Source organism: Psammomys obesus, unplaced genomic scaffold, assembly GCF_907164565.1.
Source record: "Psammomys obesus unplaced genomic scaffold, mPsaObe1.curated_primary_1811, whole genome shotgun sequence".
Classification (NCBI taxonomy): Eukaryota; Metazoa; Chordata; class Mammalia; order Rodentia; family Muridae; genus Psammomys; species Psammomys obesus.
The window spans coordinates 35,980,010-36,006,074 of NW_026593286.1; the positions used below are offsets into that span (position 1 = coordinate 35,980,010).

The 26,065-nt window shown below is 40.1% G+C and overlaps 2 protein-coding genes across 2 annotated transcripts in view; one reads left to right on the plus strand and one right to left on the minus strand.

The window, feature by feature from the left end:
- Dnah7 (dynein axonemal heavy chain 7) overlaps positions 1 to 22,767 on the plus strand; it is a gene marked incomplete at its 5' end in the record, with an annotated part of 256,610 nt that extends 233,843 nt beyond the window's left edge. Inside the window, 4 exons of the mRNA XM_055616804.1 lie at positions 6,055 to 6,207; positions 7,632 to 7,809; positions 12,693 to 12,796; positions 22,459 to 22,767. Coding sequence (XP_055472779.1) covers positions 6,055 to 6,207; positions 7,632 to 7,809; positions 12,693 to 12,796; positions 22,459 to 22,665 — 642 coding nt within the window. The remainder of the gene's footprint in view (positions 1 to 6,054; positions 6,208 to 7,631; positions 7,810 to 12,692; positions 12,797 to 22,458) is intronic.
- Positions 22,768 to 22,862: 95 nt separating this feature from the next.
- Slc39a10 (solute carrier family 39 member 10) overlaps positions 22,863 to 26,065 on the minus strand; it is a 46,674-nt gene continuing 43,471 nt past the window's right edge. The window contains exon 10 of the mRNA XM_055616261.1: positions 22,863 to 25,410. Within this exon, the coding sequence (XP_055472236.1) occupies positions 25,252 to 25,410 (159 nt within the window). The 3' untranslated portion in view covers positions 22,863 to 25,251. The remainder of the gene's footprint in view (positions 25,411 to 26,065) is intronic.

Here is a 26,065-nt window from a genome sequence, read left to right on the forward strand (position 1 = left end):
AGCAGTGCCAATGTGGCATGGACCAGAAACATCAAAAGAAGGCTGATGGGGCTAGAATGGGAGGGACATGGGTGTGTGTGTGTGTGTGTGTGTGTGTGTGTGTGTGTGTATGTAAATGTGTGTGTGACTAGGTACATGGCCTTGCCAGCCATGGCTAAGATCTTCAATTTCATTTCAAAATACAAAGACATATTAGGAGCTTTCAGGGATTGTGATACTTCACATATTTTGAAACTCGCTCCTTCCATGGCTGGGGAGGATTGTGGGGAAGCAGAGAGGTAGAGGAGGCAAGTGAAGTATCCCAGCTGAGCGTGGTGTCAAGGTGAAGAGAAATGGCTATCTATGTGCCATGCAGACAACAACTGAAAACTGATGGAGGGGTAAGCAAAAGAGGAGCCAGTGACCACTCCCAGGCATTGAACCTGAGCAAGTAGAAGGTCTAGGAATGGGCACGTTTGAAGGAGAAAGTCAAGAAGGATAGTCAGGTTATCTCTGATGTGTTTAAAGTCAGTGGAGGGGTTACTATTAAATGCCTGCATGAGAGTCCATGGGGGAAGTCAGGGTGGGTAAAACTTCCAGTCTATAATATGTTGATTATAGTCGGAAACAGAAGTCATAAATTGCTCAGATATTTTGGTAGCACTGATGAATGGGTAAGTTATCTTGGAGTCAACCTCTCCTATTCACTGTTTCCCCCCTTCTCCCCCAAACCTCTACGAATGTGCTAGAGTTTTCTTTCTTGGAGTTGTCTCTACCTGTTCTCTAAATATTTCCTTTATGTGGCAAAATAATCCAGATTTAAAAATCCTAACTTGCAATGACCTCTGTGCGTGAGGTAGCAATGTAACCACGTTTTACACTCTTTTCTCTCTGTCTTGGTGAAATTTCCCAACCAATTTAATTGAGAAAAATTATACATCAGGGTTGATAACATGTAGTTTTAAAAATATTGTTATCATGAAAAGGATAATTCCAAGCTTATAAGTCATTATTTGTGCAATAGGACACATATCTACTTCTTACTCTTATATAAATGTAACATAAGGACTATACAAATTCAGCAAAGATACATATTGTTGTACTATATTGTCAAGTTGTTTCTTAATGTTCTATTAAGGAACTTAAAAGAAATTGTAGATAACTAGTTTAATATCTTATTTTTATGATTACTAAAAATTCAAAACTGGGGCCTGGAGGAATGGTTCAGCAGCTAAGAGCACTTGCTGCTTTTGCAGGGGACCTAAGTTTAGTTCCCAGCACTCATGGCAGGCAGCTCACAACTGCCATGCTCCAGCTCCAGCTCCAAAGGGTCGTACACTCTTCTGCCCTCTACTGATACCCACACACACTGTGGCATACACATGCAGAAGCACACTTAGACACAAACAAACAAACAAACAAACAAACAAACATTTTCAAAAAAATGAAATTGTAAACAAACAAACAAAAAGCAAAGGCCAACTAAAATTCAACATACAGAGGAGGACCCCTTTTGCTTTGAGGTGTACCAGCAAACGATGCATGAATAGTCCGTGAACACTACTTATGCTCATTATTAATAGAATGTCAATCACCAGAATTCTCACATCTCTGAAAATATAAACTTGTACAGCCTATTTTCAGTACTGCTTGGTAATATCAGTTAAAAATGAAATATCCTTCATCCTAATGTGTATTTATACATGTCCATGAATGCAAGGGCACAGCACAGGGTTGCCGATGGTGCATTCTTTTAATAGCAAACAGCGTAAATCGGATATTACTCAGCAGTTGTTATAATATGCACAGTGAGATGTCCATGGAGTGAGGAAGACAGGCTTAGAGTTGCCAGTGTAGACAGGTGCCAAGATACACTAGTAAATAACACTGTATAACTTTTTGTGTTTTGTTACTCAATTTGATATTTTTTAAATGGGCTATGCTCAGTAAGGTTATAGCTGCCTGAAGTTGCTACACACCCTCTCTCTCGTCCAGTCTCCCCTCCCCCTACCTCTTACTTATGTGGGTTTTCTCCCTTTTCTCCTTCTTTCATAGATCTGTACATACAAATATTTAATAAATTACTTGGAAATAACTTGTTTACACTATATCACTTTTCTCTCAATAATTCATGACATTCTTCCTAACAGCAAAGATATGATCTGAAATAGTGTAGTACAAATATCTCACTCAAGAATGACAGTTTTCATTTACCATTTAAATCATCAGCAGTCAAAGTACCAGCACTGACAGTTATCCCAGTGATGCGATTTTCTGGTCTAGGCTCCAGGCCAGGATGAAGTTTCCAACTGTGTTCACAGTTGTATCTTTGGCAACAGTTTCTGAGGATTTCTTTTCACTTTAGTGACACTGACTATTTTTTAAGAATCCAGATCAGTTGTCTCTGTTTTTTATGAGATGTTGCATATTGCAGTATTTTCAAAAGTCAAATAATAAATGAAAGAAATTTCTTGTTAAAATTTATGGGATGCAGTTAGCAATATACTCAAGAAAGATTATACTACTTTACTGAGGTTTATTTTTAAGTCATTAAATGAAATAGATTTAAAATAAGTAAATTATTTCTCTTGAACAAAGAAAAGGATGTCTTATTCATTCAATATCAGGAGAAAGAAATTTAAAACCTAAAGCTGAAGAGAAGAAGGGGAGTGGGGAGGAGGAAGAATGGGGATGAGACTGCTGAACAACCCATTTATAAAATGACATAATGATGTACTGAATGCCAAGTCTACTGGTAATAACGGTATTATCCAAATTCATATGAAAACACAGCACAACTCAATAAAATTTTAAAAATTGATATTATCGGGGTATATTCTCTGATTATAGTGTAATTAAGTTAGAAATAAATAACAGAAAGCTAATGTGCAATTTCCGCATATTTTATAAATTCAACATAACACACAACACTGTACTACCTAGAGAAAAAAATTGATGAAAACTTAAATGCAAAGAGCACACCAATTGGTTATATAGTATGAAATAGTCAGTAGCCCTGAAAACATACAAGTAACATCATACATATTGAGCAGGTTGTATCTGGGAATATGTATGTATATAAATACACACTTGTAACCACAAATAATGAAAAAAGAGGCCATGAATTTGAGAGAGCAAGAAGGGGTGTATAAAAGGGTTTAGAGAAAGGAAAGGGAAGGAAAAATATGTAATTTTATTATAATCTCAAAAATTAAAAACAAATATGGAAAAAGTAAATGTAATTTCCATTAAATCATAATGAACAAACAGAACACATCTTCATAAATTTATATGAAAAGCAAAAATCTAGATGAACTCGATGAAATATAAAATGAACATCTTATAAAGATTCAACAGAAATGACTAAGAAAACAGGAGAAAGATCAAGACTAAATTATCATCCTTTTCGGCTGAGAAGATCTAATCTGAACTGTTTCAAACTCTCAAGCTCTACAGCTGCAACTGTTACCCTATGCATGGAGAATCACATGTGGAATTGCATGTCATGAATTACATGGAAATGTCAAAGTGTAGGTACACTAAAAATGTTATGTAAAAACACCTTTAGTATGTAATTTATATATTGACTATGAATAAAACTTTGTTTAAACTTGGACTCACCCCTAACATCTTATTAGATATTGTGGGGAAATCCCCAAATCTGAAATAGTTAAGAATTTTAGGCTAGGAAATCACAATAGGTCTTATTAGTCAAGTCTGTATCATGAATACTTTATCCCAGTAAACTAACAGGATAGGTTACAAAAATGACACGAAAACACATCATAGCCCTCTTTGTGTTTAAAAACTGAATGCTGAGCTGAAAAACCGCTCTCCCACTTTGGATGCTCCCTGTGGCTTGTTACATATAGTGCCTAACTGTCTGCTTTTAGTTGAATATGAGATGTTGTGCAGAAGACAGTGTCATGACACTGATGACGGTTGATTGTGGTCCTCACTGAAGTGTGATATTGGCTGGGTTGTTCGCAAGAAGCATCAGAACCATTAGGCGTTTCTCCTTGACCTGGTTCCTTCTGCCTCTTTCCTGGAAGATCAAAACTAGCCATTATTGAGGGAACTGCAAGAGAACAGAGGCCAAGGGGTCTCTCCTCTAAAGTGCACGCATTAACTTAACTGTTGGTTCCAGTGTAATAACTGGCCTCAAAAGCACATGACAATCCCTGTTTCAGGTTTGTTGGCATTTTTTTTAAAAACTTTGTATTTGTTGGCATTTCCAGGTCAACACTGATGGTACACAGCTTTGAGGAAAAGACCTAATAACTTGTTTCCTAATGTAGGTTTCAAATCCCTTTTCTTTTAGCACAGCTATCCTTCCTGACTTTTAGAAGCAGGAGAGTGGCTGGGGCCATACACATGGGAGAGCACTTGCTCAGCATATGCAAAACCTTAGGTCTGAGTTAAAGTACTGCAAAAAAACAAGTGCTACCTCAGCTGCTAGAAGCTGCTTTCTAGTTCTTAGGATTATATTGTCATGGCTTCTTTCTCTATTTCTGTTTTGACTTTCTGGGCTTATGCCTTTAAAACATAGAATTTACACAATGGAATACTACTCAGCAATTAAAAACAAGGCAATCATGAAATCTGCAGGCAAATGGTGGGATCTAGAAAAGATCATCCTGACTGAGGTGTCCCAGAAGCAGAAAGACACACAGAGTATATACTCACTTATAAGTGGATATTAGACATATAATATCGGATAATCATACTAAAATCTGTACTCCTAAAGAAGCTAAGCATGAAGGAAGACCCTGGGTAAGATGATCAATTCTCACTCAGAAAGACAAATGGAGGGACATTGGAAGAAGCAAAAACAGGGAACAGGACAGGAGCCTACCACAGAGGGCCTCTGAAAGAGTCTACCCAGCAGGGTATCAAAGCAGATGCTGAGACTCATAGCCAAACTTTGGGTAGAGTACAGGGAATCTTATGAAAGAAGGGGGAGACAGAAAGACCTGGAGGGGACAGGGTCTCCACAGGGAGAGCAACAGAATCAAAAAATCTGGGCCAGGGGTCTTTTCTGAGACTGATGCTCCAACCAAGGACCATGCATGGAGATAACTAGAACCCCTGCACAGATGTGGCCCATGGCAGCTCAATATTCAAGTAGGACTGTCTCTGACATAAACTCAGTGGCTGGTTCTTTGATCACCTCGCCCTGAGGGGGGAAGCCTTACCAGCCCACAGAGGAGAACAGTGCAGCCATTCCGGATGAGATCTGATAGGCTAGGGTCAGATGGAAGGGGAGGAGGACCTCCCCTATCAGTGGACTGGGGGAGGGTGTGGTTGGGAAGAAATGAGGGAGGAGCTACAACTGAGATATAAAGTGAATAAACTGTAATTAATACAAAAAATTTTATAAAAAATTTAAAAAAAACAATCTTTGCTGTTTCAATGGGGTTTCAAAAGGCAAGTAAAATATGTGTGTTTAATCCAGTGAATTTACTCCAAAATCTTGAGGTTAGTTCAGATTTTTTAAAACAGAAATTATAATAACGTGGAACAAATACAAAATCAAATAATAAATAAATAAATAAATAGATTGATAAATAAATAAGTAAATAAAAATTAAACTTTATTGGTAACAACAGCAAAACCCACAACTGATTTTTTCAAGTTTTTTCTTGCTAAAATCTCTAAGGCATTTGAAGACCCCCCCAGAGCTTCCATGTGCGGGAGATTATAAAACAAGAGCAAGTAGATCACAGTAGAATTTTAGACTGCTTTTACTCTCCAGCTTGTTTCATATAAGCCTCCTAGTTTTATATGCACCACTGCGACTTTAAGAAGGCAGGCTAGGAGCCCAATCCTAATTTGCCTTTAATGGGCAGGTAAATTAAAGGAAAGGTAGACTGTGATCCAATATCTACTGAATAGCCATGCATTGGTTAAGATTTTCCTCTAAAATTTGGCTAGAGATAGATCGTTATGATTTTTTTATAGAAGGTACCTCACAAACCCAAACAGTCCTTACCCTCGTTACCAAAGACAACATGAAGAAAGCTTTAAAAGTTAGGACCTCCACTGCCAAGTTCACCAAGGTCTGTCGTGTTTCAGGGGCTCGTTGTAATGTCGACGGAGCTGGAAGAAGTCGTCAGCAGCATTCTGAATGTCAAAATTCCAGGGATGTGGATGGGTAAATCCTACCCCAGTCTCAAGCCCCTTGGCAGCTACGTGAATGACTTCCTTGCAAGACTAAAATTCCTGCAGGTGAGTTTATCTATATGAACACTGCTGTCCAGTTTCTTCTGGCTTCATTTTCTTCATCATAATGTTGAGTGTGGGGAGAACAGCATTGTACAGTCCTGAATATTCCAGACACAATGATCTTCATTTAGTAGCATATCACGTGTATATATTGTGTATATATGTATGTATACATATATATGTATGTATATATATGTGTATGTATGTATATATATATACATACATATATATGTATGTATACATATATATATATATATATATATATATAGAGAGAGAGAGAGAGAGAGAGAGAATATATTCCATATTCTGTATCTTAAGTAGGAGGTGTTGTCAAGTAAATGACAGACTTTGGAGAAACATCTGACATGTCGATTTTCCATGAACTATTTAGCGTTAAGTAGAGCCCTATAACAGAGCATCTTAGAAAGCCAGACAAGCCTGTAAAGAGGGGAACTGTTTCTTCATTGCCCAGTAACCCTCTAGCTCTGCCATCTCAGTCCAAGACAGTAGCGACCTCAATGGCTACTTTTTCTGGTTGTGTTGAGTGGGTAGCATCCTCGCACCCAGCTATACACCACTTGACGCTTCAGTGTATGTTAGAAAAGTGATTAATTGCATACATACTACATGAAGGGTTATGTAATGAATTCCAGGCCAGGTAGTCTTTAAACAAACAAAACAAAAACAGTGAGGAAGTTTCTGCAGGAATAAAATGAGCAGGTCCTTTTTCATAATACCATCCCGCTGAAGTACCAGAGTCAGACACTAAAGGACCAGGATGGTTCTTGGAAACTGGGGTTGAACTGTGGGCTCTTCTGGAGTGGAGAATTTTAATTTGTTTCTTCAGAGAGGCTTTTGTAATTTACTATTTAGCCACTTGTTTTTCAAAAGCTCATCATCAAAACCAATGACATAAATACAGAATTAAAGTGTCATTATATTTCTAAAGACCATAAGCACTGCCTTTTATAGTACTATGTTTCAGTATGTTGGATTTCATAGTATTTTAATAAAGTAGAAATAAAAACTTCTAAAAGAATATTCTACTGGGTAGTAATGACTAGTTAATTAGAAAAGACACTGTGAATATTACCATATGACCAGACTTTATGGAAATCAACTCATCTGTGTAACATGATATGAGTTCTAACAATGAGTATGTGTTCACAACGAGAAACCAGGAGACATGTGTAAAACAGACATCTGCATCAGCATTTCATGGATTATAACTCCCCAGCTACTGTGATGGAGATAATGTTGAATAAGAATGGAATACTCCTTTGATAATTACTTTCAAACCTTAACAATGGGCCTTAATGTATATTGAGTCTCATTTGCTAGTTTGCTTAGTTTGGTGAAACAATTCACTGATATTTATCAGAAACTCATAACTCTTGCTATATCACTTTTGTCTGGATCTACCATAGCAATGGTTTGAGACTGGTCCTCCACCAGTCTTCTGGCTTTCTGGCTTCTTCTTCACACAAGCCTTCCTGACCGGTGCACAGCAGAACTATGCCAGAAAGTTCACGATTCCAATTGATCTTCTTGGGTTTGACTATGAAGTGATGGATGATAAAGAATATAAAAATGGTCCTGAGGATGGTAAGTACAGTGACAGGATGACCTGACTGGTGTCTGCGCTGTGGGCAAAAGCAGAGCATTGTTGCTTATCTTCTCAGCTTTCAAAAAGCATTTGTGTACATAAAACAAATCAGAAAGCAAATAGAGAAGAAAATGAATAGAATAGTTGAATTTGGATAAAAGGAACACTCCCCTGTATCTCCTAAACTGAGTAAATTAGAAATCATATATAGTTAGTTAAAATAATCATCAAACAGGCTAATCATCTATAACCTTGTGTTGGCCTTGGACAATGGAGAAAGAAGTCTCTTGAAGACCATACCTTTTAAAATTCCTGATATATGTATCCTCTGCTGTTACATATTTCATTCTGATACTTACATCTAATGATAACATTGTGTGTGAGAGAAAGACAGAGACAGAGAGTGACTGAGAAAGAGAGAGAGAGACAGAGAAAAGAAGGTCTTTGTGGGTGTGGCATAGTCATACACCTGTGAGAAAATGCCACTAGAGACCGGAGGACAATGAGCATCCTATTCCTCACTTTCTGCTTTGTTTCTTTGAGAAAGGATCTCTCACTGAAGCTGGTAGCGAGCTGACTCCAGTGAGCCCCAAGGATCTTCTTGTCTCTGCCCACTAGAGTGCCCGAGTTATTAGGGGTGCACACAAGCAACGCCTGGCTTTTTGATGGATACTGGAATCTGAACATAGTTCTTAGGCTTAAGTGGCAATCACTCTTAACTGAAAGCTGAGGCCCTGGAAACAGTTGAAGACTAGGAGGATGGCTGTGAAGAAAGATCTCTTTCTTGTTTGGTTGTCTTTTAAATACTAAGTGGTGTCTGTGATGTTTTATTCAAAATTTAGTGGGGACCTAAATTCTCAAAGATGACTCATTGAGAAAGGACACTTTCTACCAAGCCTGATAACCTAAATTCAATCCCCAGTATACACATAGTGGAAAAAGAAAACTGAATCGGGATGGGAGCAGCTTACCAGGCCACAGAGGAAGACAATGCAGTCCTGATGAGACCTGATAGGCTAGGGTATGAGGGAAGGGAAGGAGGACCTCCCCTATCAGTGGACTGGGGGAGGGTAATGGGGGGGAAGAGATATGGTGGGGGGATTGGGAGGGAATGAAGGAGGGGGCTACAAAGTGAATAAATTGTAATAAAAAATTTAAAAAAAAAGAAAACTGAATCCCACAAGTTCTCTGAGCTCCACATATGCCTTGCCATACACCCAGACACTCACATACACAAAAGAGATAAAATGTAATAAACATAAACACAAAATAATTAAAATGTAAACGCAGTGGACAAGGCAACTACTTCAAATAAATACTACTTTTCTAAAAGCAGAAAAGATTAAAAGTGCTAAACTTTACCAAAATGGCGCTGACGTTACATGAACGACATCTACCTCTCAGTGGCTGTCAATGGATACTGCTTCAACCAATGTGTCACAGACCACTCTACTTCCTTAGTTATCACTGGCCCAACCTGGGAGGCCGATCAACAAACAACAGGTTAGGCTTTTGCTCTCCCATCCACTGTAAGCCCAAGTGTGAGACGCCAACTAGCAGATGCCGTCAAAACAGGGTCTGACAACTGCCTCACCTTACTATGGCAAATGGTTTCCCTTTCACCTGGGTGTCACACAACTCAAGATTTTGGCAATGGGAAGCCAGAAGCCATCCTGCTGTGCCCCTGGAAAAGTTGCGCTCTCTTGCCCCATCTCTTCCTCTCGTGCGCCATCCCTGTGAAAGCAGAAAGCTAAGAAAACAGTTGTTGGTCCTGCCAAAGCTGTGAGCCCATGCACATGTGCACCTCCTGGGAATCCAGACGGCCTTTCCTTTCTCCTCGAGAGCTTTGTTTCTTTAGTGGTGCCTCCTCTTCCCAGAGTCAACGGACTCAGAATTGGACAGTCCCTAAGCACACCCAGCATTCCTCATCTTAGACGTAATCAATGACTTTTCCATCCTCTTGATACTGCTGTCCTGTATCCCAGCTTCCTAGGAGCAAAACATCTCAGAAGACTGGCTTTGCAGGAAAGCTGAGTTCTCAGCTGTTTTCCTTCTACCCTGCATCCTCTCCACTCCCTGGATGCCTTCTCTTTAGTTACTGACAGTTTCCATGATGACAAATCCCGTGAATCCCCCTTTGTCTTCATCTTAACTTCTTAGCAATGGCTGATGCTCCATTTATCTTCCTAGACATGCTTTCCTCACTTTGTTCGTAGGACATAACCTGCTGGTTTTGTTTTTTCTTATTGTGCAGGTTTATGCTTCTTGCTGGCTTATGCTCCTTCAGCTGTGGGGGTCTCCAAGGACAGAGTCTTTGAACCATTTATGTTTACTAATTCATCCTCTCCCCAGGTGAACTCATCCATTCTTATGTCTTTGAACAACTCCTTGCTACATGCTTCCTTTGTGATCCCAAAGGCTGTAACCACAGCTGCCAACATGCCATTTCTACTTTAGTATCCCCTAGTTATGTGAAACTTGGAATTAATTTCAATAAATAGCACCACCATCCAGCCAGAATTCTAGGACTTCTCCCTTCTCCTCCCTCAGACACTCTTCCATTAAACCAGTGGCTCCCCAACACCTGCCTCCACCCCTGTTCGTCTGGCCTCTGGGCCCTGCCAGCTTTTTATCTTGCCTTGGTGCCCTCACCCAGTCTCCTTATAAAGTCAGCCACAGTGATTCACATGTTTCCTTTTGTTGTCTCTCTCTCTCATGACCATACAAATGCAGAGCCGTCACCTTGCCTGGCTTCACCCTTCCCTCCTAAGTCTCTAGCAGCACCTGGCCCTCAAATGCTGCAGTGGAGCTCCCAGGCCCCACAGAGCTGAAAGTCACTCTGAGTTTATTGAAGCTGGCCTAAGATTTGGCAGCCCCCTTCATCCCGATACTTAACTGCAGAAATGTACTGCAGAAATGTGGGACACTGAGCTTCCCACATAGAAGACCAGAGAGGCAGGGCGACATGCTGTAACTAATCATGCTTTCCCCAGCAGCAGATACCTAAGCCATCATTATCTAACCATTTGTCCAGAGTCCCCTTGTTATTAATGCCCTTGGATAATGCCTGTGCACAATGCTAAATTGCCCAGTTTAACAACTTGGCTATATTGTTCATTTATTATTTCTTGTATTATGTACGCTTTTAAAAATTCCTTCTTCATACAGGTTACTCCTGTAAGAAATAATCTGAGCCCTTGTCCTCATAAAATTCAACTGACAGACTGTGGAACATGCCAAAAAAAAAAAAAAAAGGATAAATATTTATGACAAACTATATAAGAAGGAAGCTAAATAGCTTTGAGCAAAAAAAAAGTCAAGGGAGGTGCTGTGGGCCTAGTGGTGTTGCCCTCTTCCATGCTTTGCCACAGAAACCGCCCATATCTGATCTCAACAAGAAGCCTGCGGCACAGGCGCTGTATGGTCTCTGTTATGGAGAGGCAGACACTTGGGCTTGGGAAAGCTAAATAACTTCCCCCAAGGCCTCGGTAGCATTGCACAGAGACAAGACTTCAGTGCAGGCCTTCCCGCATCATTCTCAACTGCTTTCTTCCCAGCCTACTGTACTGAGCACTTCACAAAGAAGTTTGAAATCAGTGTGATTCTCGTGAAAAGTGTCTCACTAAAACCATGGTTAATTCTTTATTCAGGAGCCTGGCTTTTTCCCTCCTAACTTTTCTCAATGTCATCCTGACATAAGACAAAAAGTGGCATTCCAGTTAACATTTGAGTGGAACTGATGGATATATATATATATATTGGACCCAGCTAAAAGATTTAAGTTGTAAAAACACTGCATAAAGTTTTTAAACTGTGGAATTACATATACCAAGTGTAAGGATTATAGAGCTCTCTGGTTTTCTTTGTACCAATCATCAGGTACCTGTTACTAAGTGTGTGTTGGGGAAAAGAAGTTCTCAGGCACTAACAATGAAGAGTTACCTTGACAGTAGCAGAGTAGCACATAAAACACAAAGTACAGATTACTTTGTGTCTCAAAATCTGTTCAGTAAAGAATGACCATCAGCTAAGCAAACCACTTTACTCACTGTCGATGTATCCACCCCAGCGTAATGATTTCATTGCAGATATATATCTGTTAAATTATGGGTTTTATTTTTGTATGCACACATCACATGTGTAAAGTTTTTATTAGAAAATGTGCTTATCCACAGATTAGGGTGTTTGCCATTCCAGCTTAGTCCATGCTACTTCATCAATTACATGAACAAAAGTGAGAAACCACAGTATGATCTGGAAAGATGGGATTTTCCCCAAGAAATCCCTTTCTCATGGAACCATCTTTGTCTGGCATGGCTGGAACCTGAGTTTCCTCCCAACTTCTGCCTCTTCTTCAGCATTCCTCCTTTTCGACAGTTTCATGTTTCATGTGTGTCTGCTTCTGGTTTTCCAGCCCTACAAGTCAGTCTTGGCTTGTTTACCAAGAGGAAAAGTGATAGGGTATTTAGTGTGTTGACACATGTAAAACACTAGTATTTGGGAAGCTAAGGTAGGAGTGTTTGAGAGCTTACGGCCAGTCTGGCTACCTTAAGATCATGCCTCAGAAAGTAAATAAGTAAATCAATATCTAAATGTCACAATGGATCTAGGAAACTGCTGTCAGTTTATTTCGTGCTTAGTATTGGCTATCCCAGGTATTTCACCTAAGATTCCTAACATCTGAATTGCTAGTCACATTTGGGCAACTCAGTAATTAACTGAAAGCGTTGAGTAGTGGAAAGAGCAGCAGGTAACAGAAGAATGGACCTGGGAAGCTATGGCTGGCACTGTGTGTCTGCCTGCCCTCCCCAGGCAGGAATTTCAGGTGCAGAACTCAGTCCCTGTGCATCTTTCAATGTTAACATCTCTCTTTGTTATTCAGGTGTTTACATTCATGGGTTGTTTTTGGATGGAGCTTCCTGGAACAGAAAGATCAAGAAACTTGCAGAATCACATCCTAAAGTTCTCTATGATACAGTCCCCGTGGTCAGTATTTGCCTGCATACGGATATGCGCACATATGGTCTGTTCTTGTTATTTATGGGGACTTTGTTCTGTAAAGCTGCTCCCAATGCTAAATTATTGACTATGTTTGTTTTCAGTGTGATTCTGGATTGAGGTTCTGCAGTCTCAGCATGTTTGTTGGTTTATTGATACATACTGTTGCACTGTTTCTGTTTAAAGGAAACTCACTTAATGTGCATTATTTCCTCTTTGACATTGACTCATTGTCGGTAGCACTGTGATTCCCACTGCATGAAGCTCATCCCTCAGCCTTCTTGCACATAGGAACTTCGTATTGTGCTGCAGCCTTTTGCCTGTGAGTTATTTTAAACAATGGAATGCCAACAAGCCAACACAAAAATGCTAACAACTGAGTACTAAAGAGCCCATGAAGAGCATGGTCATTTACAGTTATGAGAGCTGAAAATAAGAAAGCAGGATTTGCCCTGCTCCAACTATAGCTATGAAAATGTATGTGGGATAAACAAACTCAAATCCTATGTCAGTGAGCACACACTGCCAGGGTTGGTTTTAGGATGAGAAATGAATTTTGGAATCTCATGAAACTTACCGAGAAGTTCATGAATGGTAAGTAGCAAAGGCATGTTTCTGTGTGTAACTGTATTACGGCAAAACAGATTTTTACATAGTCTGAAGGGCACATCAAGGATGGTATGAAAAAACAGACTATTGGAGTCACATGAATTGTAGCATTCTATAAGTAGCTTAGAGACAGGTGAAAGCTCACCTTAGCAGCTGCAAAGGGCAGGACCAGTCCAAACCCCGAAATTTCATCCAGATTCTCTTCTCTACATACCAAAATGCTCTGGGCAAAGGAGGTTTAGGACAGAAGACTACAAAAGTGAAATAAACATTTGCCATTTCAGGAGCTCTCTCCCTCCTCCTCTCCCAATCTTACCCTCCCTCCCTCCTCCTCTTCCAATCTCACCCTCCTTCCCTCTTCTCCACCCATGCCTCTCCCCTAGTCCACTGAAGGGGAGGTCTTCCTCCCTTTCCTTCTGATCCTAGTCTATCAGGTCTCATCAGGACTGGCTACATTGTCTTCCTCTGTAGCCTGGTAAGGCTGCTCCTCCCTCAAGGGAGGTGATCAAAGAGTAGGACAATCAGTTCATGTCAGAGACAGTCCCTGTTCCCATTACTATGGATCCCACTTGGACACTGAACTGCCATGGGCTATATCTGTGCAGGGTTCTAGATTATCTTCATGCATGGTCCTTGGTTAGAGTATCAGTCTCAGAAAAGACCCCTGGGCCCAGATTTTTTGGCTCTGTTGCTCTCCTTGTAGAACTCCTGTCCTCTCCAGGTCTTATTATTTCCCTCTTCTTTCATAAGTTTCCCTGAACTCTGCCCAAAGGTTAGACATAAGTCTCAGCATCTGCTTTGATAGTCTGCAGGGTAGGACTTTTCAGAGGCCCTCTGTGGCAGGCTCCTGTCCTGTTTCCTGTTTTCTCCTTCTGATGACCATCTTCTCTGCCTTTCTGAATGGGAATTGAGCATTTTAGCCAGAGTCCTCCTTCTTGATTAGTTTCTTTAGGTGCACAGATTTTAGTATGTTTATCCTATATTATATGTGTAATATCCACTTATAAGTGAGTATATATCCTGTTTGTCTTTCTGCTTCTGGGATACCTCAGTCAGGATGATCTTTTCCAGTTCCTACCATTCACCTGCAAATTTCATGATTTCCTTGATTTTATTGCTGAGTAATATTCCATTGTGTAGATATATCATAATTTCTGTATCCATTTATGAGGACATTCTTAATTAGCTTACAGGAAGTAGAGGGAAGAGTGCATATACAAATGGATAATTATTCTCAACAAAGAAGTCAATGAGAAATAAAAATTCTCATTAGAAAAATCCATTGTACACTTAAAACAAAGTACATCCAAGTTCAAGTGTTTTGATAGATGCGTTATTGTTAATCTATAAAAACAGTTTGCCCCACACCCCCATAACATAGATCCCACAGTGGCCTGGGAGAAACAGATAGCCCTGGGTCTTCATCACTGCTGTCTTCATATGATTGTGTCTTCACCTAAGGACCCTAAGGGAGGGTTGGTTTCTGAATAGTCAAGTTATGTACCTCAAGAACTACTTATTACTGTGGGTTAAATTAATTTGATCAAATTCTAAAAGGTGTTTATGATTTTAGTTTGCTCTTTGCCCTTATAAGTCAAAGGTCAGCTGGCCTTAAAATCTTGCTCTGAAGGCAGGCAGTTCTACAATAAATTGCCTAATGACTAAAAAGAATAGGAGTGTATTGTAGATAAAGGAGGAATACAACTATGTTATATTTCTATCTAAGTGGGGAAATTATGCTTTATACAACTTCTTTAATAACTGTCTGGAAAATTTATAAGTATTAGTGCATATAATGCAGACATTAGTATTCACTCTGATATTTCCATACATCTCCATATTGTGCCTTGACATGTCCATCTGCTTTTCTTCTACTCTGGTCCCCTCTCCCAGTGACAACCTCGGATCCCTAGTCTCCCTTTTCTACATTCATTCAGCTTCCTTGATGCTTCTTGTGCTTCTGCAAATGGACAGCACACCAGTGCCTCTCTATATGCATGCATATATGCGTATGTATGTATTATGTGTGTATGTATGTATGTGTATGTATGATGTATGTATGTGTATGTATGGATGTGTGTGTATGTATTGTATGTATGTATGTGTATGTATGTGTATGTATGTATGTATAATGTGTGTATGTATGTATCTATCATCTATCAATCATGTATTATCCATCATCAATCTATCATACTGTTGCAACAAACTGGGGCCTGTAATGATTTTTTCATGTTGACTTCATTCATTTGGATCTGTCCCCAAGAGCAGTCTAGCTGGCAGTCCTTTTTCACTTTTTTGAAAGACCTCCATACTATTTTACTAACTTACCTTAAGAAAATTAAATTGTCTTCCTAAAGAATCTGTCTTTCTTTGACATATATGTTGACACTTTTGTCAAGATCAGTTGGCTACAGATGAATAGGTGCCTCTACAGGTTTTCCATTCTATTTGCATGCTCGGTGCCATCCTTATTCGGACACCATGCTGCTTTCTTTAGCCCACTTCTGTAGTGTGCCTCCAAAGTGGGAATTGTGAGGCCTCAGCTTTGCTACTTTTGCTTTGGGTTTCATTGGCTCTTCTGGGTTGTCTGGGCTCCCATAGGAACAGGATTTTTCTAATTCCCTGAAGAATTAATACTAGTATAATCAGCGAGGTCTGTATTTGATTGACAGAGCGCGTCTCAAACAGTAAACTGAAATAGCAATTGAGATTCCAGACAGCATCCTCAGGCATAGACACACATGCAGATACACCTGTGCATACATGTTGCCACTCACGGACAAGTATTGCAACATATATAACACGCAGGAAGAAAGAAGATGGCACTCCCTAACAACATACAGAACCGAAGAAAATCACTAAGTTAGAATTCCTGATCACTCAGGCTCAGGTACTCTAGACAACAATCAACAGAGATACCTCAGGGAGAGTTCTCTCTCTCAGTGGTGTCGCCACTGATAAGTTGCCCATTTTTCAGTAACTAAGTCACCACTCACGTTCATATAAACTTAGTGGGTCCAAAGGTAAAAACATCATGGTAGGAGGGGAAGAAAGGCTTCATCAGGAATTAGTGCAGAGGGATGAGAATGGGCAATAGAATGGGTAATTAAGAGGCATAAGGACCAAACTCAGTATATAGTGTATTAAATCATCAAGGATCTTAAAAAATAGAAAAAAACATAAAAAAGGAAAATGAAAGAAAAAAAGGACCAAGATGAATTGAAGGCCAGGGGAACAGGGGTAAGGATAGGAAATGATTGATTGCTGTATTCTAAGTTAGACCAGAGCACAAAGCTGTGCAGTAACACAGCCTAGATGTACATCATGGTTTTCCATATTTCTAGAGCTTTTAGGTGGAATGTTCTGTTTAAAATCCATTTACTTACTGTGTGGATCAACTCTGATTTTTCTGTGTATATGCTTCATCTGGATGACCATCCATTGATGAGCATGGGGTACTGGCATCCCCAGCTATTGTTATACTAGAGTCCATCCATGCTCCATTTTTTTCTAATAGCATTGTTTTATAAAGTTGGTTACTGTTATTATATGCGTGAATATTTATAAATAATACATCTTCTTGATTTCTTAGTTGTTATGCAATGACCTTTGTCTCTTCTTATTCTCTTAGTCTTAAAGTCTACTTTGTCATATATGATTACTCATTCTTGGTTTTAGATTCCATTTGCTTGGGATATCATTTTCTACCCTTTCATTTCAGTCTGTGTGTCTTTATGGTTGAGGTGAGTTTCTTGTGGGCAGTATATTTTGGGTCTGGTTTTTAACCCATCCAACAATTTGTGTCAATTAACTGGAGAATTAAGACCACTGTCATTCAAAGTTATGAAAAGCATGGTATGCCTGTCATGTTCTTTTAAAAGGTTTATTCATTTTATTATGTATATAGTATTTTATCTGTACACATGCCTGCATGCCAAAAGAGGGCATCAGATCTCATTATAGATAGTTATGAGCCACTGTGTGGCTGCTGACAGTTGAACTCAGGACCTCTGGAAGATCAGCCAGTGCTCTTAGCCTCTGAGCCATCTTTCCGGCCCTGTCTGCCATGTTTTCTGTTTTCTTCTGTTGAGGGTAATATTTGATTCTTCCTGCCTTATTTGTATTCAACTCTGTGGTTTGATGATTTATTGTATTGATACTTTGATGTTTGAGATCTCTCATTTGTGTCCCCACTCTTCTAGTAGAATTTATACTTTACATGCTCATGATGATAGTTTCTCTTTCTTTTACTACTGGGTATAGGGTTCTCTTGAAAGCATCTTTAGTAATGTTGGTTTTGTGTTCATAAATGATCTTAGTTTTTATTTATCTTGCAAGGTATTTTTTTTATTCTTGTTTATTGCTCTACAGGCAGTAGGACCTGGGAAAATGGAGCCGACAAAGGAGGTGGACTAAAGTCTTCATCCAATGGCCAACTTTATTCAGAGCATCAGACAATTTATACTCTGAAGGTTAAGAAATGTCACATTAGTAAAGTGTACAATCACAAAAGCAAAAACATGTTTATCCCTAGAGGCATATAAACAGATAACAGTAGCCAGTCATGATGAATTACCTCAAGTAAACTCACTTTTATCCTCTGCACCTGGGAGGACCAGGAAAACACATTCCAAGAACAATTCTGTGTTTGAAGAAACTGAGATCACAATTCTCTTCTTTTTTTTTTTCTTTAGTTTTCTCAGAAGCACTGAAAATTCTCGTCACAGGACTCCATTCTTGGACTGTGTCTGATAATTCTAAAGGACAGCATTGTTGGATATAGGAAGCTTGAGTACAATCTTTTTTCCAGAATCAAATATGTTATGTCATGTCCTTTCGGACTGTAGAATTTCTGCTGAGAATTCTGTTGGTAGTTGACTAGGGCTTCCCTTCGGTGTGATTTGGTGTTTTGCTCTTGCAAGTCTTAAAATGTCTGGGAGCGATGAGATGGCTTCATGGGTAGGAGCATTTGGTGTAAATGCAAGAAGACCTGAGTTCAAATCCTAGCACCTAAGAAAGCCCAGGTACAGCAAACACCTGCAGCCATGTTTGCAGATGGAGACAGACAGATCCAGGAGCTTGCTGGCCAGCCATCAGTGAGCTTCAAGGCCGAATGACAGACTTGTTTCAAAATCCAAGATGGAACATAATACAGCAAGATGTGTAGTATCTTTCTGGCCTCTCTGTACATGTGCAAATGTACATATGCGCATATAACGCCTCCCCCCACACCTACTTTGTACTATACTTTTGGTATCTTGACTGTAGTATGTACTGTGGGGGTTTAAGAACTCCGTTCTATACACAAATACCCATGTTTTCAAAGACTAGGGAAGCATTCAGCTCTTATTTTATTGAATAGGTTTTCAGTGCCCTCAATCTTTAATTTTTTTCTCCTTCAAGTATGCCAATTATGTAGATATTTGATCTTTTAGTAGTGCTACAAAGATCCTATAGTTTTTTTAATTAATTTTTTTATAAATTACAGTTTATTCACTTTGGGGTTTTGTTTGTTTGTTTTATTTTAAAGGTTCATGTACCTCATACTAGCCACAAGGATCCCATTTAATGCAAAAATGAGTGATATACAACATGAGAATGATTTGTCAGAGTCAATGGAATAGATTACAAAATGGAATTCCGAACTTTCAAAATCTAATTGCCATGCAGTTCTCAGAAACCAAAAAGTGTAATGTACAATGTAATAACACTTTTATTCAGAAATGCTAGCTCCCAATGGCATTTTGTAATGTTCCCATGTTGTTTGTTTTCAATGAATTTATTTATTTTTTATTGATTACAGTTTATTCACTTTGTATCCCAGCTATAGCCCCTTCCCTCATCTGCTCCCAATCCCACCCTCCCTCCCTCATCTCCTCCCATAGTCCTCCCCCATTCCACTGATAGGAGCCAGGCACTGAGTTCATGTCAGAGACAGTCTCTGTTCCCATTACTAAGGAACCTACTTGGAGACTGAGCTGCCATGGGCTACATCTGTGCAGGGGTTCTAGGTTTTCTCCATGCATGATCCTTGGTTGGAGTATCAGTCTCAGAAAAGACCCCTATGCCCAGATTTTTTGGATCTGTTGCTCTCTTTGTGGAGCTCCTGTTCCCTCCAGGTCTTTCTATCTCCCTCTTCTTTCATAAGGTTCCCTGAACTCTACCCAAAGTTTGGCTATGAGTCTCAGCATCTGCTTTGACACCTTGATTGGTAGTCTTTCAACGGTCCTCTGTGGTAGGTTCCTGTCCTGTTTTATTCTGTCTTGTTCTCTCTCTCTCTCTCTCTTTTTTCATGAGATGACATTCTGAAAGATTTCAGTATATCTGCTTCAGCTAGTCTGATTTGGAGACTTGCAGATGTATTTTTTTGACTTTTGAGAGAGAATCTTACTGTGTATGCCAGGCTGGCCTTGAACTCACAGCAATCTTTCTATCTCTGCTTGATGAGTTCCTCATTCATATCTATATTGTCTTCCTAATTTGTTTCTTATTTACATCTTCTCAACCCTCATTTGTCATTGAGCTTTATATTTGTTGTGTTATACAGGGGTTCATACAGCTCAAGCCGGACTTGAACTCTATAGTATACTGAGGGTGACCTTGAATTTCTGAGCCTCCTACCTCCGTCCTCCAAATGTTAGGATGACAGGTTTATGTCACCATGCCTGGCTTTGTGTGGTGTTGGAGATTGACCCCCAAGGCTTTATGCATGCTAGGAAAACACCCACACCCCTAGACCTCTCACTTAGCCTTTAGTCATTATTTTTAATCTATCAGACATGTCATCAACCTCAGCATCTTTGGAGTCTGTTACTAGGGAGTTAATTTTAGATGTATTCTTTTAAAATATTTAAACTACTTCTCATGTGTATGTTGAAATCTGTCCATCTAATGAAATGGATTATCTGTATCACTTATATGGGATAGCTTTCTTAGAATCTGGCTTTCTCTTAAAGATTGTATTGGGGTATCAATTTCTTAAGCTATGCTGAGTTCCTTTCCAGCTGGTACTGCAGCACCCTTGTAGCTTCTTTGACTGTTGTTATTAAGTTTGGGTAGAGCATGTACTTAAGAGAGTCAGATCCTCTGTCAATGGATTACCCATGAGGGACACTGTTTAGGTAGGTGTGAAGCAGGGAACAATGTGAATGAAGTATCCCCTATATGGTTCCTCCCATAGCAGGAGCGATGGAGTGCACCCTCTATGGTCCCTCCTACAGTGGGAGTGCTGGTCCCCATCCAGTGGTGGGGCTTAGATACTGTTGATGTTGGTTTTGTTATTTGAACGCTTCAGTCTTGGCTGCTCCAACAATGGTGAGGGGTCTGAGCACTCTTTTGATTAGACACAGGTCCAGCTGCTTCACAGGGAGTGACAGAGCAGGCTCTCAGAGGGTCCCTACCTGTGCATTCCTGGGAAAAAGTATTTCTGTGGCTCTAGGTTTTTTTTTTTCCATATTGTTTCAGCAGCAGTGCCCATCAGTGACTGAGTGTCAGTGAGTGGGTCATGGCCAAGGTCAGGCAAAATCTCTCTACCAGGAGGGACAGCAGGTATGTGTTGGGCTGCTTTTTTAGCTCTGTAGCTATAAGGGCTTTCTCCTTCCCACTTATTTTATTCAAAATTTCACAGCAGCACTGTCTAGTTTCTTGAGACTTGCCTGGGCTGTGATCCGGGGCCAGGGGGGCCAGGGCTACAGATGGAAGGGGGTGATTTGGCTGGGATTACGTAGGCTGGAGGCAATGAAGTATTTTTCACTCTTCCCTGGGGCATCATGTCACATCAGAGCTCAAGCCACAGGCAGGCTCCTTGATATCCTGGTTCTTGTAGAGGGCACCCTTGGCTCCCTCTGAATCATACTCTTCATCACCATTTAGTAACCTCAGAATGTTGAACAAATTTGCTAAGCTAAGCCAGTGTGGCAGAGAATGGCTATGCCATTCCAGAGATGGGAGTTTGTGAGGGTTTCGGCCCTCAGAGCAATCCATTCAATCAGGGTCCCTTCTCAGATTGACGACTGATTATAGCACCCTGGGGGTCTGCTCGAGGGTGAAGCCAACTTGTGCGAATTTCAGGCCTCTATCTTCTTGGGCTGTCTACCTGAAAGAACCTGGGAACTTCAGTGTCCATGCTGGGCATTTCCTGGAGGTGAGCCCATCCGAGTTGTGGAAATGGGCGCCTGGTAGTCTGTTCTGTTTCTCTTGCCCTACTGCTATCCCAGGTCTGGATTTTACAGGGTTTTTGTGTTCTGACACTGAATTTCAGTGTTTCCCCAGTCATTCATTCCTAGCTGTGGCTCTCCAGGCTTACTCTGGTTCTTGTGGAGGAGCCTGGGTGTGTCTCTAGAGCCACCTTGTCTGGATTACAGCTGTTAAACACAGCATAGTATGCATACTATAAACAACGCCGAGCAGGTGTTATAAACAAATCTCTTCAGAATGTATTGGTTTCAAATAAAAAAAGTCATGATTCTGAGTATAAATAGTGGTGCCTCTCTTTGAGACTATATTTAGTTTTGTTACTAAAAGACCCAGAAAAAAAAAAAAAAGAAAGAAAGAAAGAAAAACTCCAGAAATCACCCCCAGAAAAACAAAGTGAACAGGTGATGAACGGTTGGTTAATTTTTTTTTCAAGTATTAGTGTCTTTGTAATGCCACAATGCAGTATTTTATATATATTAACTGCTTACTATAAAAACATTACATACAACCTGTGAGAAACCAGACAGCTCAACAGAAATGTGGGTCATAAGGTCCACTAAGAATAGTATTTTCTTTGTAGAAAGAGTAAAAATGAAAACATGTCCCAGGCTAGCCCAATAAACTCACTCAAAGCAAACAGAATCTGAACTACACAACAGGTTTCTAAACAGAGGCGAACTGTTTTCGTTTGTAGAGTGTTCTGAGCTAGTTAGGAGTCTTTGTATCTGAACAACCATTTCGCAGACTTCTCTCTGGAACCTCCTCTGGGACGCTCACACACAGCAGCTAAAGTACATGCCAGCATAGAGGCTCTGACTTAACCAAGTGTTTGCACTTTCTTCCAGATGTGGCTAAAACCCTGTAAGAGGTCAGACATACCCCACCGGCCGAGTTACATCGCTCCGCTGTATAAGACAAGCGAGAGGAGGGGCACGCTCTCTACCACCGGTCACTCCACGAATTTCGTCATCGCCATGATCCTTCCCTCCGACCAACCCAAGGAGCACTGGATTGGACGGGGTGTGGCGCTGCTGTGTCAGCTGAACTCTTAACCTGCAGGTCTCGCCATCTCTTCCTACTTGTTAGATTGAGTAGAACATATTTTATTGTTTACATTTTGTTTTGGCTTAATAAAACTTAATTAACATTCTTAATTATGACTTATTCTGGTCTCTTTTTAAAGTGTCATGAGGATTCAAACTTAATGTTCTGATACCGAGACTGAAAAGCACATCAGCACACTTTCTCTCTTTTGAGTCACTTTATTTTGGGAGAGTTCCATTAAGCATTAGGAACATATATAAAATGACACAGCACTGTTGACAATGAAAAAACAGCATTTGATCACTTCCAGCTTTATAAATTTAAAAAAAATGATTCAGTTACAACAACAAAAAAATGTCTAGATATTTTAGCAAGTATCACCTTGCAGGACCATAATCACATTTAAGCCACTGACTTAGGGTTAATGGAAAAGGTTCACACTGCATCTAGTTACTATTGTATTTCTAAGCATAATCACAGCCGGTTGAATGCAATGTGATATACACCAAAATCCATATGGGTGTCACATGGTGACAGCATTGTACAAGTAACATTGGTGACCTCCAACAAGCATGTTAAAACTAGACTGGTCAAGCTAAGTGGAATGTTGGAGCCAAACAGAAATGTAGTGGAATTAGGATTGTCGAGTGAGACCTGAAACCATACATTAGAATGATGTAAAAACTAAATTCTGGTGGAACCCTATCAAAATACTAGCAGCATCTGTTAAAGCCCTCCTAAGTGGTTAAGAAATTCTAACAAAGAAAGATACCATTCATTTGTATACTGTAGGCATAACCGATCAGCTTTAAATGAGGCATTTTAGAATGGGAGTATATTCCAGCTGTTGTTTTAAATGAAGCAGATTTAATGCTGAAATGCATAATCCTCCTTGGGTATAAAACTCAACAATGAAATACAAATGCATCTTGGTTTTGAAAGCAAAATATGAGTCACTTGGAGTTCGCAGTACTTGGTACGCCAGCACCTTTCAGCAAGGCTGCCTACAAGGCCAGGCAATGAGGGGGAGTGATGAAAATGGGTGTATAAAGCCACTTACTGCAAGGAGGGCTCAGAAAAAACAACTGCTGTAAACCACAGAAGGACCGCCTAAAAACCCTAACGAAGATGCTGGTGCTCGCCTGCCGACACCTGGATGCACACGCCGCTCTCAAAGCTTTGTTTTCCTTAAAAAAATTCACAGAGTAAGAGGAAAAGAACTGGCAAAGGGACTGAATAAAAACATTTAAAATGGAATGGACAGGGTTTGGCTTTCGTAGTTTCTTTTCTCCCAGGGTTATCCTGGCTGCCAAGCAGTTAAAATAAAGCTAGCTGCACACGGTTGAGAAAGTTTACCTGCGTAAGAGTGAGTGGCAGGAGGTGTAAACAGCTGTATGCACATGACTAGTCCATGAGCTACCGAGTCACAGTTCAGGCTAAACATGACTTACGCTTCTCACACCTCATCTGACCAGTGGTGTAAGAACAGGCACCCAAACACAGACTATTCCAGAGCAGGCACCAACAATGTCTCTTGGCACAAAATGATAAAGTGATTTGGCTTAGTCATGTATGTGGTACCAAAGTGGCTATGGTACCAGTGCAGTAACTGTTTATCCGACATCTTATATGGAGAGACTACAGGCATGGCAGACTCGGATTTTACTACCAGCCACAGCATGTGCTCTGAGTTCCAGTGTCAAACTGGTAAGCCACATGAACACTCAGAACTTCAAGCTTCCAATTAGCCTAGCTAGTCCTAGGGAAAAGGAATGCCACTTCTCTGATATTTTCTAGAGTGGTGATTTTAAGAAAAAGGTATCTGACTACATGCTCTGACTGGGCCCCCAAATAAAAACAAAGTTAAAAAAAACCCCAACACCAAGTATAGTGATGCAAAGAACCATTATGAATAGTTCATTAAACTGAAGTTCACACAAACATACAGTCACAAATTTCAGTAGTTTAGGCTGCAAGTCTGAACACTATGCAAATATATACAAAAATAGTAACTCTAGATTCAAGAATAAGGGCTTTTCCCTATGCTAAATTCATCTTCTAACGCAGCCCGGGCTTCCCCTAGTTCCTAACGTCGACTTTATACAATTTCAAAGTTGTGTCAAGTTGATCCCTATTATTCCCGTATGCATATATGTAGCTGAATTAAAGGGCACTAAAGTTCATTCTTAGCACACACACAAAAATGTCTGCTCAAAGTCCATTTAAAATACTTTTTAAATTTAAATGATTTTTTTTTTTTGGTTTAATTTCTATTTCTGCATAGCCACAGAAGTTTCTACTAATAAAAAGACTAGTGTTTTATATGATTCTCTCTCTTTTTAAAGTCTTAAACTTCTATCAGTATTGGTTCACGGAGTCCCATTTTCTCCTGTCTTTATTACAAACTTTGTTTTTAAAAGCCCCATTCATGCAGAGCAAACAGTACTGAGCACCAGTCTTTTATGGTTAGGCTCAAATCTACAGAACCTGTGAGTGGTGCGGGCCACTGGATTCTCTGAGCAATGTGCATACAGTACAAGGAATGGGGCAAGCTGCACCAACGTGCTCGCAATCAACAAAGAAACCGGGAATGGTCAGAACTGGATGTCAAACACAATTTTGTCTTCATAGAGGGCGATCACCAGCATGATGGCAAATCCAAACAGCAGTCCTAAATTCTGAAGAATGAACTGCCCGACTGGACAAAAGCCATGCTCTTCATTGTCACCATCGCCATGCAGCATTTCTGGAAGCTGAACAAAGACATTGAAAATGTGTAAAGTTTACAATCTGACAACTTTATATATCCAGTTCTAGTAAGTGTGTATATACTACATAGTTTGTCTTCCTTTCTCTAAGTTTTTATTGTTAGAAATACTTTTCTTTCTGATTTCCCTTAATAGTGAAGCATAAATAACATACAGAATGTTTCACAGATATGCCCTCTGGATTCCTGTAGGCAGTGATACCGAAACAATGCTGGGCCTTTGCCATTCTAAAGTTTTATGTGCATGCCACAACTGCCATAATTATAGCAAAAAGCTGGCCAGTGTCTACTGGTACACAGCACTTATGAATATTCACCAACGTCAGGGTATAAGTGGGGCTCTCGGGTATAGCCTACTTGGTATTTCTAAGGCCCTTTTTTAGGTATGACCATCTGTAAAACACACACACACCACACCACACCACACCCACAGAAGAAGGAAGGAAGGAAGGAGAGAAGGAAGGAAGGAAGGAGGAAGTAGGGGAGGAGAAGAGGGAGGGAGGGTGGGAAATTATTTCCACGGAGGCTCCTTTGGAAGCCATCACCTGCCTGAAGCCTTCAGATAGCTTTAGGTAAGCAATCTTCCCTCTGGTCAAGGCAGTCTTTCTAATAAAAATGCAGTTCTATTATTCTACTGCTGC